The sequence below is a fragment of the Corvus hawaiiensis genome, chromosome 14 (assembly GCF_020740725.1).
Source record: "Corvus hawaiiensis isolate bCorHaw1 chromosome 14, bCorHaw1.pri.cur, whole genome shotgun sequence".
NCBI lineage: Eukaryota > Metazoa > Chordata > Aves > Passeriformes > Corvidae > Corvus > Corvus hawaiiensis.
In genome coordinates, this window is record NC_063226.1 from 22,298,751 (window position 1) to 22,312,593 (window position 13,843).

The 13,843-nt window shown below is 58.9% G+C and overlaps 2 protein-coding genes across 3 annotated transcripts; one reads left to right on the forward strand and one right to left on the reverse strand.

Moving 5' to 3' along the window:
- The first annotated feature begins 27 nt into the window (after nucleotides 1-27).
- LOC125333360 (DNA-directed RNA polymerases I and III subunit RPAC2-like) lies at nucleotides 28-3,859 on the forward strand. The gene is made up of 5 exons (XM_048319224.1): nucleotides 28-103; nucleotides 1,097-1,194; nucleotides 2,166-2,242; nucleotides 2,564-2,646; nucleotides 3,025-3,859. Exons 1-5 carry the CDS (start codon nucleotides 68-70, stop codon nucleotides 3,070-3,072), a joined length of 342 nt encoding a protein of 113 aa, XP_048175181.1. The 5' UTR covers nucleotides 28-67; the 3' UTR covers nucleotides 3,073-3,859.
- LOC125333358 (endothelin receptor type B-like) lies at nucleotides 3,178-13,639 on the reverse strand. 2 transcript variants are annotated; one of them, XM_048319222.1, is made up of 8 exons: nucleotides 13,468-13,639; nucleotides 9,188-9,700; nucleotides 8,336-8,448; nucleotides 7,668-7,872; nucleotides 6,617-6,766; nucleotides 5,819-5,952; nucleotides 5,126-5,234; nucleotides 3,178-4,509 (listed from the first exon to the last, which is right to left on the reverse strand). In XM_048319222.1, the coding sequence occupies exons 1-8, from the start codon at nucleotides 13,480-13,482 to the stop codon at nucleotides 4,360-4,362; spliced, it is 1,389 nt and encodes a 462-aa protein (XP_048175179.1). In that variant the 5' UTR covers nucleotides 13,483-13,639; the 3' UTR covers nucleotides 3,178-4,359. The 2 variants fall into 2 exon arrangements, with proteins under 2 accessions (XP_048175179.1, XP_048175180.1); XM_048319223.1 differs by having other exon boundaries at nucleotides 13,397-13,639.
- Nucleotides 13,640-13,843: the final 204 nt, after the last annotated feature.

Sequence of the window (13,843 nt, forward strand, 5' to 3'; positions counted from 1 at the left end):
CGGCCCCGACGCGTTTCCGGCCGCGGGGCCGCCGGGAGCCCCGGAGCGGCGGGGCCCGAGCGCAGCCATGGCCGGCACCGGCGGCGGGCCCGCGCTGGAAACCGTGAGGGGGCACGGGGGATCGGGACTGGGGATGGGATCGGGAACGGCAGCGGGAACGGGGGGACGCCGCTCGCTCCCTGACAGGAGGTGGAGCGGAGGGCCCGGGCTCTGCTCCCGGGGAGAAGCAGCCTCACGTTGTGCCCCGGGAGGGTGAGAGGGGGTATCAGGGGAAATTCCTTCGTGGAAAGGGCTGTCCAGCCCTGGCACAGCTGCCCGGGGCAGGGGCGGAGTGCCCACCCCTGGAGGGGTTTAAAAGCCGCGTGGATGTGGCGCCTGGGGACAGGGGTTAGGGTGGCCCGGTAGTGCTGGGGAATGGTTGGACTCGGTGGTCTTGGGGGGCTTTTCCAACCTAAATGATTCCGTGATTCCGTCACTCCCAAGCCTGGCTTAGCGGTCGGGCACCGTCCCGCGGGGTGGGGTGGCATCAGCATCAGCATCAGCACAAACCGAGTCGGGATGGCTCCAAGGGACACCCCGCTCTGCAGGTCGCCCTTGGCCACATCCCGGGGCTGGTGCCTCATGCCGGCAGTGGGAAACAGCCCGGATCCCTGTGCTCCCACCCTGGTGCTCCATCCCACCGGGCTTTCCCTCTGTTGCTGCATCTAAACCCCTCAGGTGTCACCCCCAGCCCACCCCGGGACACCGCGGGGCTTTCCCTGGCATGGAGTGGCCACGGTGTCCGTGGTCTGCAGGGAATGAGGCTGAGGACAGCAAGGAAGCTTTTAGCTCAGTTTAGTGGAGTTCAGGGTTTCGAGGTCATCCTGTGGGGAGCACCAGCAGGTGGAGGTCAGGACTAAGCTGGTTTAAAACTAGGTGGAATTCTGGAGCTTTCCCTCTTGTCTGAAGGTGTTTTGGTCCCACAGCAGCCCCAGAGGTGGCTCAGCCAGACTTCCCAGTTACTCTGGGAAGCTGAGCACAGGAGCAGACCCTCACCCTTCAGGTGTCCCTGACTCCAGGGAGGTTACAGCTGCTCTTCTCTTCCCGCTGGTGACAGATCCAGGCGGATGGGACGGACGGGAATTGTGTCACGTTTGTGCTGCACGACGAGGATCACACCCTGGGCAACTCCCTGCGCTACATGGTCATGAAGAAGTGAGTGTGGCCTCTGAGGGACCTCCATGCCCTGCTCTGACCTTCTCCTTCCTGATCCACGCCTCAGCTGTCGCTGGGATGAGGCAGACGACCCCAAATCCCCTCTGTGCACGCCCTTCGAGCCTTTGTGTCAGACATGGAACCCACCTGCTGCTCCTCCTTTTCTCTGTGCTGTGTCAGGACCTTGAGAGCACCAGCAGCCCCTAAAGGGCCTGACCAGCCTCTCCTGAGCCTCCACCCACACCCTCCCCTGCCCAGGAGCCCCAGTTAAGCTCAGCCCAGGGCTTTCAGTCCTTCCTGAGCTGCTGGAGGAGTAACTGGGTCATGGACTCCACTTGCTGTGGATTCCCCATCCCTGGCAGTGTCCCGGGCTGGGTTGGACGGGGCTTGGAGCAGCCTGGGACAGTGGAAGGTGTCCCTGCCCATGGCAGGGGTGGAATGAGATGGGCTTTAAGGTCCCTCTGATAAATCACTGTGACAACACAAAAGAAGCTGCTGGCCAGGACAGGGGCTCTTCCTGCTGGGGGCCAAAGCTCCAGCACCCAGCTCAGCTGGAGGGAGAGGCCCTGCAACGCCTTGGGAACTCCTCCAGTGCCCTGGACCACTCAGCCTCTTCCACCCAGCAGAGCAGCAGCAGGTTGGGTTACAGGGAGAATCCCAAGCACCCAGGATCCCACGTTTGGATCTGCAGGGCTGGCACTGCTCTGCTGTGGTGCCAGCACGGTGCCAGCTGTGTCTTTGCCCTGCAGAGCTCCAGCTCAGTTCAGGCGAGATGGGTGTGAGGGAATAAGGTCACACAGGGAGTTTCCCCTCACACAGGGAGTTTCCCCTCAGCACATCTCTCCCCTCAGTCATTCTAGAAATATCCAGAGCCCCAGCAGGTGTGGGGTGCCCCAAGCCTCTGACTTCCCCGGGATGTGCCGTGGCTTGCCTGGGTTTCACCGCTCCCTCTCCTCTCTGCCCTCCCACAGCCCTGACGTGGAGTTCTGTGGCTACTGCATCACCCACCCCTCAGAAAGCAAGATCAACTTCAGGATCCAGACCAGAGGTGAGGCTGGGGCTGTCCCTCCATGTCTGGGGCCCTGTTCTCAGGCCAGCTTCCTACCAGGAGTCCATTAAATAAAGAAGAGCCCTTTCCCCTGCCCTCTGCCAGGCACTGCAGTGCTGAGCCCCTGTGCTGAGCCTCACAGGCTGCTCACAGAATTCTGCTCCAGCAGCTCTGCCTCCAGGCACCTGGGCTGGCTGGGAGCAGCCCTGGCACCCCGAGCTGTGGGGCTGGGGAGGTGGCACACACCTGGGGAGGTGAGTACTGCCCTTGGGAAGCCACCTCCCATGTCCCTAATCCATCTTTTCCTGCCTTTTCCCAAAGGGACCCTTCCTGCTGTGGAGCCGTTCAGGAAAGGGCTGAACGACCTGATGGGAGTTTGCCAACACGTGCTCAACACCTTTGAGGTGAGACATTCCTGGGGGGCTCTGGGTCTGTTCTGGCCCTTGGGCCATTCCTGAGGGGCTCCGGGTCTGTTCTGGCCCTTGGGCCATTCCTGAGGGGCTCTGGGTCTGTTCTGGCCCTTGATCCCAGAGAGGGGAGGCTGAGCTTGTGTTGGAGACACCTTTGGCAGGAGAACCTGGGAGTTTTTTGGGACAGGCTCTGCCTGATCCATGGCGTGGCCTGGCTCCCTTTCCCCCAGTCACTTCCAAAGGCACCTGGAGCTCTGGCAGAGCTTCCCAGGCTCCGGGCAGAGGAGTCCCAGCACAGCAGGGGGGTGGCTCTGTGCTCCACAAGTCACTCAGGGACATGTTGGTGACATTTGTCCTTTGCTCTTGTTTCAGAGGAGCATGAAGGAGTTCAGGGCACAGAAGGAGGAGGAGATGCAGTAGCCTTTGGGATGTCCATGGATGTGTAACCTCTGTGTGTTGAATTCCCTGTGTCCAAGGGAAGATTTTTTTTTGGTTGGTTTTTTTTTATGACTTCGATGCAAAATGTATTTTCTTTAATAATAAAGTTTATTAATTTAGATGCTGCAGAGCTGACACTGTGTCCTGCTCAGCACAGGGATGGAAGGTCATAGAACATGGACACAGATTGCTCCACAGATTGGGAAATTTATGGAAAATGGGCTGGTCTTGATATTCCTCAGTCTCTGTTTTCCTTGAAACCCATTTGTCTTTATGATTTATTTGCAAAACATTTACATTTCAGTGCAAGTTAAGCTAAAAAATCCACCCCGACACCTGGAAAATGTTTTAATTGCAGGTCTTGTCTCTTCTCCCCTTTTCCTCTCTCCATTTTTTTCCATGACAAGGTAGGAGGGGGAAAGAAGGAAAAGAGAGGGAAAAGAGAGCCGGAAAAACCAACAAAAAATGATCAAAAACTTGGTAAATACAACTTTTTCTGTAGTTTTTCTGAAAGTTTTGGCAAGAATGACTGTTGGAATGGAACCACATGGATTCACAGTCACATGGAATCACATGGATTGGAATCACAGACTGGTTTGGGTTGGGAGGGACCTTCACTCCCTCTCACGGCACCCTTGCCGTGGCAGGGACACCTTCCACTATCCCAGGTTGCTCCAAGCTTTGTCCAACCTGGCCTTGAAAATTGCTGGAAAATCACCTGGGGAATGAATTATTGCCAATAATAAATCTGAGGAAGCTCTTTCTCATATTTTGGTTGGATCTAGTGGCTCTCCCAGCTGAGATCGGACCTTCTCCACTGCCTTTCCCACCTCCCCGTGACCACGAGCACGTCTCTGTCCCTCACAGGGATTTATCCAAGCTTTGGTTGGCTTTTACAGCTGGGAATTGTCGCTCTCCCTCTCCTCCTCACCCCACACCCATCTCGAAGTGACCACACCAGCCTTCCTTCCCTTCCCACACACATCCCCACCTTCCACCCCGAGGCAAATGGCCAGAAGTCCCTTGGTTTTCCTGCTGGAAATGAAGAATCCTGTGAGGATCTGAATCCCCTTCCCTCTCCTGCAGAGGCAGTCGCTGGGATCAGGGGCTGGGGTCGGAGCTGGGCCCGGGGAAATGCTCCAGCTCCTTCCAGGTGGGGTAGGACACGAAGGCAAAGCTGATTCAGGCCCAGCCAGGAAAAGCCTGGGGTGGGATCGGAGGGGTCCTGCTGTCCTGGCCCTGTGCCTTGTCCTCCACAGCGACAGGGGTTTAGGAAGAGCTGTACTTGTTGCTCAGGCGGGAGCTGCTCCGGTCCAGCCCCAGCTCCTGGCCCGTGGCTTTCCACTTCCCGACAGATCCCTTCTCATCGGTGGGGGTGATGCTCAGGGCCGGCCGCTGGCACCAGCAGCACAGGCACGACTGGGGAGACATGAGGGGGGAGAGGTCACACGTGTGGGATACGGGGAAAGAGGAGGAAATATTCCCAAATTCGTGCCGGCAGCTGTCCCCGCACAGTGCCAGGCTGGGAATTGCTGAGCCTTGCTGGCCTGCAGCTCTGCTGGGTGCGGGTTTTCCAGAGTAGGGCTGGTGTGGATGGGAAATGAGGATACTGAAATTTGGGGCATTTTTTGTAGTTGTGTGTTCTCATCATTGGGGGACAGAAAATACAGGTGGTGCTTAGCTGGGCTCAAATCCCACTCCATCCCATCCCAAACCATCCCATCTCCTTCCCTTTCTTTCTCAGGGCTTCACTACTCCTGGAAATTATCTACCAACTTCTTGGGCTCAAAGTTTGGAGCAGCCCCTGGTCTGATGCTTTGTGGGGATGTTCCTGTTCCAGAATGACAGGGAGTTTTTGGCTTGTCCTAAATCCTGCTCTGGCAAAAGCCTCCCCCTAGCAGGGCACTGAGCTCTCGTGTACTCGGAGCTGGGAAGAGAGGTACCTAACGGGGAAAATTTGGGATGAGGAATAAGATCAGCTTGTCCCCCTGGGCCTGGTGACCACAGCCAGGAGCTCTGGAGGGGTCATTCCTACCTGGAAGCAGTTCTTGAATTTCCGGCTGACGAAGTACAGAGCCACGGGGTTGATGCAGGAGTTGAGGGAGGCCATGTTGATCCCGAAATAATCCATCACCAGGAGGAAACTGAGGTGGGAAGGGAGAGAACAGATGTGTGAGAAGTTCACAGAGAACAGAGGGAATTTCCAAGCTGCCTGGCCTGGGATCCTGCGTCTGTGGAGGAGCAGTGACTGAGAGCAGAGATGAGCACAAATCCATCCTTGCCTAAGAAAAACCACTTTTCCTTGTGAGGAGCATTCCCTGCGGAAGCCAAGAACACTGATTTCTCCTGGTGCTCCCGATGTTCCCAAACCCCAGCACAGCAGCAGCCCCTGGCCTGGGCTGGATTTTGGCTGGAAAGGTGGGAGGGGAGGGAGATGGACACCTCCCTCCTGGCACAAAGTGTGGAGCCCTCAGCCCTGCTGGGAGTGTTCCTGTGCCCAGGAGACCTCCTGAACCTCCAGCTTCACAGAGACATTCCAAACTTCAATTTAACCCTTCTCATGTCCCCCCACCCTCTCTGTGCCCTTCAGGAGGGCCACGCCGTCTGGGTGAGGAATTACTGAAAGCAGGAGTTGGAAGGCGGCTCCCCCACCTGCTCTGAGCCCAGCAGAGCCTGTGCTGGTCCAGCTGGGGCTCCCCCAGGCCGGTGCCAGCTGTGGGGCCTCTACCTGAGCAGCTCGCAGCGGTTGGGGTCCATCTGGTCGTAGATGGTCTTCTTGAGGATGCGGCTGAGGTGCAGGGGCAGCCAGCAGAGCGCGAAGATCACCACCAGGCAGAACACGGTCTTGGCCACCTCCCGGCGCTGCCAGACAGGGAAGGGGGAAGATGAGCACTGGGGAGCAGGTCCCAAATCATGGAATCATGGTTTGGGTTGGAAGGGACCTCAAAGCTCGTCTCCTGCCGCCACAGGCAGGGACATCTTCCACCAGCCCGGGTTGCTCCTGGAGCCCGGCATCATCGGGTCCAGGCTGCAGAGAGGGAAAGGGCAGCAGCAGCTCCACGTGGGCCGGACCCCTCCCCACCATCGCTGCTGGGGGCTCGGCTGGGACGGTGTTCCCTGGGACATGGGGCCTCCTCCCTCCGCCCCTCGCACTGTTACGGAGGCAAGCGGCTGCTGTTCCTCAGGGAATCATTCCCAAAGCGTGGGAGGGGACAATGAACTCTTCCCTGCGCCCCTTGTCTGGGATTTGGCACATCCAGCCTTCGGTCCAGTTTGGTGTGGGCAGACATAATGACCAGGAGAGCTTTAACAGAGCTGGGCTGTGGCCAGAAGGGTTTGGGGTCATTCCCAAGGCTGGAGATCACGGAGCTGAAGGCCCTTCTCCCTGGTTTAATCCCTGCACCAACATGCCAAGATCCGCTGCGAGGCTTTGCCAGCTCGTCCTTCCCAGGGATGGGAGTGACCCCCCCTCCAGCAGCTCTCCCTCCTCCTTGGGAATCCCGGGATTCCTCCCTGGTTCTCTCACCCGTTTCATGTGGTCGTTCAGAGCGATCCTCATCCCATTCCTCTTGCTCAGCATCTCACAGGACATGAGGGTGTAGAAGATGCCTGTGCACACCAAGGGCAGGCAGAAATAGAAGCCAAAAAGCCACCAGTCCTTCACATCCTGGTAGAACTGCAGGGAAAGGGAGCGCAGCTGGAAAGGGGGAAAGGGCACGAGGGGGAACCAGGGCATGAGCTGGGGCTGGTGCTGCCTGTACAGACACTCAGGATGTGTGGCAGTGTCACACTCCTGCCCTAAGAGCTCTGGGGATTGTCCTCCCCCAAGGCCGGTGCACGGGTCTGACCTAAAGATGTAAAGGCTGGTTTATAGAGAATTATAAAATTACAGAATTACACAATCATGGAATCATCAAGGCTGGAAAAGACCTCCAAGACCATCCAGTTCAACCTTTGCCCAAGCACCACTGTGCCCACGGAACCTCTGTCCCGTCATCACTCTTGGAGGAGCTCCTTGGTTTGGCACAGTGGGATAATCCCGACGGATAAAGGTCTTCACTCCCTTGCTCACAATGAAAATTGACACCCCAGTAAAAGGTGCTGCTCTTTGGCCTGCTGAGACAGCGTGGGAGGTTCTGAAGCCTCCTGAGATGCCTCATGAGCTGAGGTGGGTGGTGGAGCATGGCAGAGTTTCCTGTTCTCTGGCCCCACGTTCCGCACAACTCCACCCCGCGTCACCACAATGCTGGGCTTGGCCTGACTCTGCTCTCCTGAGGCCAGAGCCCTCTCCAGAAGGATTTATCCCTGTAACCAAGCAGGGACGATCCCCAGCTGGTGGGATCCCTGTTCCCTGCATGGCTGTGGGGTGGGATGTGCATGTACCCTCATGGAGCGGGATTGGGAAGGGTACATACCCTCATGAAGCGGGATTGGGGTTGGGATTGAGGTTGGGATTGAGATGCACAGGTACCCTCATAAAGCAGGATTGGAGTTGGGATTGGGATTGGGATGCACACGTACCCTCATGAAGCGGGATTGGGGTTGGGATTGGGGTTGGGACTGGGATGCACACGTACCCTCATGAAGCGGGATTTCTGCTCCGAGGCCAGCATGCACACCCACAGGTGCTGCTCCCAGTAGCTCAGCTCCACCATGTCGAAGGCGATGGCCTCGGGCACTGCCAGCACGATGGCCACTGCCCAGATCAGCAGCACCTCCACGGCCTTCCACATGGGGATCCCAATGCCCTGGATCCGGCTCCAGGACGCCACTGCCCGGTACCTGCCCAAGGGTGGGAATGGGACGGGAAGAGCAGCCAGGGAGGGGAGGAGAAGGAACAGATTAGCGCTATCCCCAAAGGTCCTTTCCCTCACACCTTCCTCCTCCACCTCTGGACCTTCTTGAGTGGAACGGGAAGCAGGGGCTGGATGGATGGGATGGGATGGGATGGGATGGGATGGGATGGGATGGGATGGGATGGGATGGGATGGGATGGGATGGGGGCTGTCCTTGGCCAGCCTTGCCACCCTTCCCAGCACCCCACCCACACCACTATCCTCCCTCAGCCTTTCCCAGCAGGATTTCTACTCTGTCACCGGAGAGCTCCTGCTGGATTTCAGCTCCACGCGAGAGCAGCCTGTCCCCATCTTGGCACTGGCCTGGCAACGCGCTCCTGGCTCTGCCTTGGGTGGCAGCAAAGGGACAAGGCAGGCTGGGCAGGGCAGGCGTGGCTGTCGTGTCTCACCTGTCGATGCTGAGGGCACAGAGGCTGAGCACCGTGATGCCCACGGAGGCTTTCTGGATGAAGGGCACCAGCTTGCAGACCTGCACTCCGAAGGGCCAGTCCTTGGCCAGGAGCTGGGGAGGAACCACAGGTTACCAGGCTGCTTTGGGAATGTGTGGGGAGCCCACGGAGAGCAGGGGGAGCTCTCAGAGGTTCCCACCACTGGGAAGGTGCCGTGGGCACTCTCCCGTGGTTTGTTGGCACTGGGAAACTTTGGTTTCCCTGACTGGACACAGAGATGAAGGATGGTCCAGACACCAGCTCCTGACTCCAGACCCTGGGGGGTTTGGAATGGATCTGAGTCCTAAACTCCACACGGGGCTACTTTGGGTTGTTTTCAAAGGGAGAATGAAAGTCATGCTCTGACACAGCCAAAATCCAGCCTGGACAGCCCCAAAGCCATGTGTCCTGAGCCTTTTCCAGACCCTGAGCACGCTCACGTTCCTGACAGAGCCCAGGCTCTGCAGCCCCACGTTCAGCTGTGACAAGCAGAGGTGGGGACAACATGTCCTGAAGGCTGGAGAGATCCAGGCCACTCATTCATGAGGACAAGAATGAGCCTGAATTCTGTCCCTTTCTGTCCCCTGACCCCTGGGGCCCTTCCTGGGGTTACCCCAGAACCTTTCCAGCTCTTTCCTTCAGCCTCAGCAGCAGCGCAAATCATGGAATGCCAGAGGGGTTTCACAGGGACACCTTCCACTGTCCCAAGCTGCTCCCAGCCCCATCCAGCCCGGCCTCAGACACTTCCAGGGATCCAGGGGTGGCCACAGCTCATCCAAGAGCCCCACCCCAGCCGTGCCACGCGGACCCCACCTTGTAGACGTTGATGGGCAGCGCGATGAGGATGTAGAGCAGGTCGCCCAGCGCCAGGCTGGCGATGAGGACGTTGGGCCCGTTTCTCATGCACTTGTTCTTGTAGATGATGCGCAGCAGCGTGGAGTTGCCGATGATGCCCACGACGAAGATGGTGCAGGACACGATGGTGTTGATGTACTTGAAGACGTGGCGGATGTCCGCGGGCTTGGTGCACACGGGCAGCAGCGGCGGCTCCGAGGGGACGCTGCCGGGGCTGCTCTCCGAGAGGTTGGACAGCGGGACGCCCCGGAAGAGGCCGGGCTGGACCAGGCTGTAGGCCTGCTCCTGGCTGAGCACCTCGAGGGGCACGGGGCTCTCCTGGAAGGCCCGTGGGGTCTGGCTGTGTGTCCCTGAGAAGAGGCAGATGAGGAAAACGGCCAGAGCGGTGGGAGCTGGGATTGGTCCCGCTGAGCAGCGGGGGGCAGGAGTCCTCATGGTGCTTGTGGAATGTCCCTGGGGCCTTGCAGGGATCTGCCAGGGGAGAAAGGGAGCAGGGAGAGACATTGTTTAGCAGAGAAGGAGGGATGGGAAATCAGAGAGTAGAAAAGTTGTTCAGCCGGGAAAGGAGGAGGCTGAGGGCAGACCTCGCTGGGGCCTGGAACCTCCTCCTGAGGGGCAGCTCCGATCTCTGCTCCCTGTGAGCAGGGACAGGCCCCAGGGAACGGCTGGAGCTGTGCCAGGGGAGTTTAGGTTGGATATCAGGAAAGGTTCTTCCCCCAGAGGGTGCTGGGCACTGCCCAGGCTCCCCAGGGAATGGGCACGGCCCCGAGGCTGCCAGAGCTCCAGGAGCGTTGGGACAGCGCTGCCAGGGATGCCCAGGGTGGGGTTGTTGTGGCGTCTGGGCAGGGCCAGGAGCTGGGCTGGATGATCCCTGTGGGTCCCTTCCAACCTGGGGTACTCTGTGTTATGGTTCAATTCTATTTCTGAGTTGCTGGAGAGCTCCATCATCCCAGCACACAGAAACGATGCCAGATCGGATCCCATCAGGTCAGAGCTGCTGACCCTGAGGGGGGAATTAGTGCTGCTAAATTTAAACAGCTCAGTGGAACAAACTGGAAGGAGAACAAACGGCCCCTTGTGCCTCTGACAGGCCCTGCCCCTGAGGGCACCTGCCTGTGCTCGGAGAGTGCTGGACGGTGACTGCACCTCCTGCTCCTGTGGCCAATCCCAATCTCCTCCTCTGCCCATCCCTCTCCTCACTTAGAATCTCAGAATCCCAGAATCATTAACATTGGAAAAGCCTTCCAGGATCATCGAGTCCAAGCTGTGCCCGATGCCCACCTTGTCCCCAGCCCAGAGGTCTGAGTGCCACCTCCTTGGACACCTCCAGGGATGGGCACTCCAAACCTCCTTGGGCAGCCCCTGCCAAACCCTGACAACCCTTTCCATGAGGAAATTCCTGCTGCTGTCCACCCTGAGCTTCCCCTGGCCCAGCCTGAGGCCGTTCCCTCTCCTCCTGTCCCTGTTCCCTGGGAGCAGACCCCGACCTCCCCAGCTGTCCCCTCCTGTCAGAGAGTTGTAGGGTTTCGTTTTGGGTCATTTCGTTCCTGGCAGGTTGAGGATGCAGTTTTGGGGCACATCTGGGCAGTTCTGCAGTCCCACCTCGGGGTCCACAGAACCAGCAGGACTTTTCCAGTTCGTTCCATGGGGAAACTGGAGCCGGTCCCAGGGGCTGCCCCTGCCGAGGGAAGACTCAGCACAGTCCTGCAGGGAGCCCTGATGGGAAAACACTGCAGGGCTTTTTCCAGCAATGCCGTATTGATACCTGACATCTCACCCCGATTTATGCGCAGCAGCTCAGCCCCTCCTTCCCCATCCCCATCCCCATTAACTGCACCCCTTCCTCCCCACATCCCCCGTGCCCACTCGGCTCCGTGCTCAGGGGTATAAATCTCCCGGGGCTCTTTCCAGCCCTGGCTGCTGGCACAGGAAAAGCTCTCCAGGGCTGGAACACCAATAAATATGCCCGGGGTGGGTTTGCTTGGCTCGGCTCTGACGGCGCTTCCAGGCAGGAGGAGCCTGGAGAAGGCTGAGGGTGGCGGTGGCACCGGCCTGGGGGCTGTGGGTTTGAGGAAGAGGTTTCTGGATGATCCAGGCTTGGAAATGAGCCCGGAGAAGGAGTGGGAGAGGGCAGCGAGCTCCAGTCTGTTCCTCAGACAGGGATAAGTCCGGGGGATCCTGGCTGGAGTGAGTGGGGAGCGCTTTTGTCAAACTGTGAAACTTCCCAGCTCTGAAGGCAGAAGCCATTGCTGGACTGGGAACCGGAGCCTTTGCGAGAGTCCCGGGGGTTTCCATGCTCCAGAGGAGCAAGTGAGGCAGGGATCAGGGAGCCTGATGGGGACTGGGGACTCGAGCTCTGCTCTGACTCCTCCAGGCAGAGCTGGGAGGGATCTGATCCCACACCCGCTGCATCCCGGGATCCGATCCCACACCCGCTGCATCCCGGGATCCTATCCCAAACCCGCTGCGTCCCGGGATCCGATCCCACACCCGCTGCATCCCGGGATCCGATCCCAAACCTGCTGCATCCCGGGATCTGATCCCAGGACCATCCACCCCGGGCTGTAGCAGGGTTCTCCCTGCCCATGGCAAGGGGAAACCCGGGCCCAGCACAGCTCCCAGCCCGGGGAGAGGTGGCCAGGCCAGCCAGGAGCCCCCAGCTCCGCCCGCAGCTCCTGCGGACACAGCGCTGCGTCCCCCGGGGCTCGGGCTCGGTGGAAGTGCCTGGGCTGGGCTGGGAAGGGGGGAAGAAAGGGAGGGAGAGAATGGATAAATACCCCAAAGGATCACAAAGCTGGACACAAATCCCTGCTCTGACCCGTTCCAGGGATTTCAGCCTTACTCAACTCCCCCGCCCCCTTGTCCCCCCGGCCGCAGCAGGGACAAGGGTCCCCCGGGCTGTCCTGACCTCTCCTCCCCGCCGTGCCCACAGGGTTGCAGCTCTCAGGAGAGGGCAGATCCAGCTCAGAATTCCTGCCTGAGGTCCCTGGGGGCTCACAGGGACCAGCTGTGGCTGGAGGACAGCGCTGGCACTGGCAGAGGCTGCCAGAGCACCCCCGTCAGTGGCGCCCAGAGCCCCCCACAGCCCTGGGCTGTTTTATCTGCCCAGCCTGACCTCAGAGCTCTGGGAAAGACAAATGCAGAAGCATCAAAGCCCTGGGGCTTGGCAGAGGAGCTCATGTGAGGGAGGATCACAGGACACGACTCCTGCCCGGCCGCTCTGCGGCGCAGCTGCGAAGCACCGGAGAAGCAAAACCCCATCTCGCCTTTCTCCCCATCTTGCCTTAAACTTCATCAAATCTTTTACTAAATCCGAAATTTAGGCAAAGAGAAACACAATTTTCTCCTGTCCAGCTGCCCATTTACTCCTTGCTCTTCCCATCTTGGAGTGTTGGAAGCACAGCCCTTCCTCAGCTGAGGGAAACTGAGGCACGGGAGCATCAAGAACTTGCTGAGATGGGAAACCAATCCCAGCACGGCTTAACCCCAGGTCCTCTGAGCTCTGCTTGTGTCGCTGATCCTTCAGGGAGGTGATCTTGTGCCTGGAGGGACCATCCCCATCCCACCTGCCCGGCCGAGCTGCTGCTGTCGGAGAATTGCTCTCACCCATCCCAGCAGGGATTTTAACTGTGCCGAGCCCAAATCGCAGCTGAGCCCGCTGGAATCCTGACACGGACCTCGGGGAGTGACTCCCAGAGAGAAAACAAGACTGAAAACTGTCACCACAGCCCTACAGAGCCTGATCCTGCCCAAAAGGTGCCGTGTGTGGGCTGGGGATCCCTCTTCCCTGGGAGCCCAGGAGAGCCCAGGGCAGCACCCTCACCTCCGGCAGCCTCTCCCTCCATCCTCCTCCTCCTCCTCCTCTCCCTCCCTTCCAGAGCACCTCCACCTTGCCACACTCATCTCTCCAGACACCAAACACAGCTTTTCTGTGGATAAATATTGCAGCAAAATCTCTGCGGATGGAGGAGAGGAGGGCGAGAGGTGACAGCAGCACATCCCGCTGCTCCCTGCCCTGAGCCCAGCCTGCTCCAGGAGAAGAAGGAGTTTCCACCAGAGCTGTGCTGGGTTTCTCCTCTCCCTGCCCACATCCTGGACTTTGTCCAAGCACCGTGGTCCCTTCAAGGCCTTCCCCAGAGGGGGCTGTAAACCCTGCAAAAAACTCACCCTGGCACAAGAAATCGTTTTGTTTGCAGATGAATGCACAGAACTGCAGAGCTTTCTGCTGGAGTCGTTACCTTCCTGGTGACCATGGAATTTGGGTGCTCCTGGGAGCTGTTCCTTCCCCCTCACAGCTCCGGGATGCTGGGCATGTCCTGGGAGATCTGCAGAGGTTTGGATCCTGGAGGTGGCTTTTGTGTGGGGGCTGGGGCTGCGGGGAATGCTCCTTCCTCCCGTGCCTCCTGCAGTGGGAGGTTTTATAGGACACCCCAGGGCTCCCCCAGCACAGCCCCTGCGACCAATGGCTGAGGGTGGGATGGGGATGGAGGAGGGAAAAGCAGGAGGAACACGGGATAGCTCTGGGAAGGAGTGAAAATAATAAACAAATAGAGCTGGACAGGGGGTGGCACCGTCTGCTGTGTGAGTGACGGGATCCTCTCATCTCAAGATTTG

Excerpts from the sequence above, each read along its gene's own strand:
- LOC125333360 (XM_048319224.1), top strand. The coding sequence starts at position 68 with ATGGCCGGCACCGGCGGCGGGCCCGCGCTGGAAACC. Across the intron at positions 1,195-2,165 it reads CGCTACATGGTCATGAAGAA|CCCTGACGTGGAGTTCTGTG; the intron begins GTGAGTGTGGCC and ends GCCCTCCCACAG. Across the intron at positions 2,647-3,024 it reads ACGTGCTCAACACCTTTGAG|AGGAGCATGAAGGAGTTCAG; the intron begins GTGAGACATTCC and ends CTCTTGTTTCAG.
- LOC125333358 (XM_048319222.1), bottom strand. Across the intron at positions 6,767-7,667 it reads AGAAATCCCGCTTCATGAGG|TTCTACCAGGATGTGAAGGA; the intron begins GTACGTGTGCAT and ends CTTTCCCTGCAG. Across the intron at positions 5,235-5,818 it reads AACCGCTGCGAGCTGCTCAG|TTTCCTCCTGGTGATGGATT; the intron begins GTAGAGGCCCCA and ends TTCCCACCTCAG.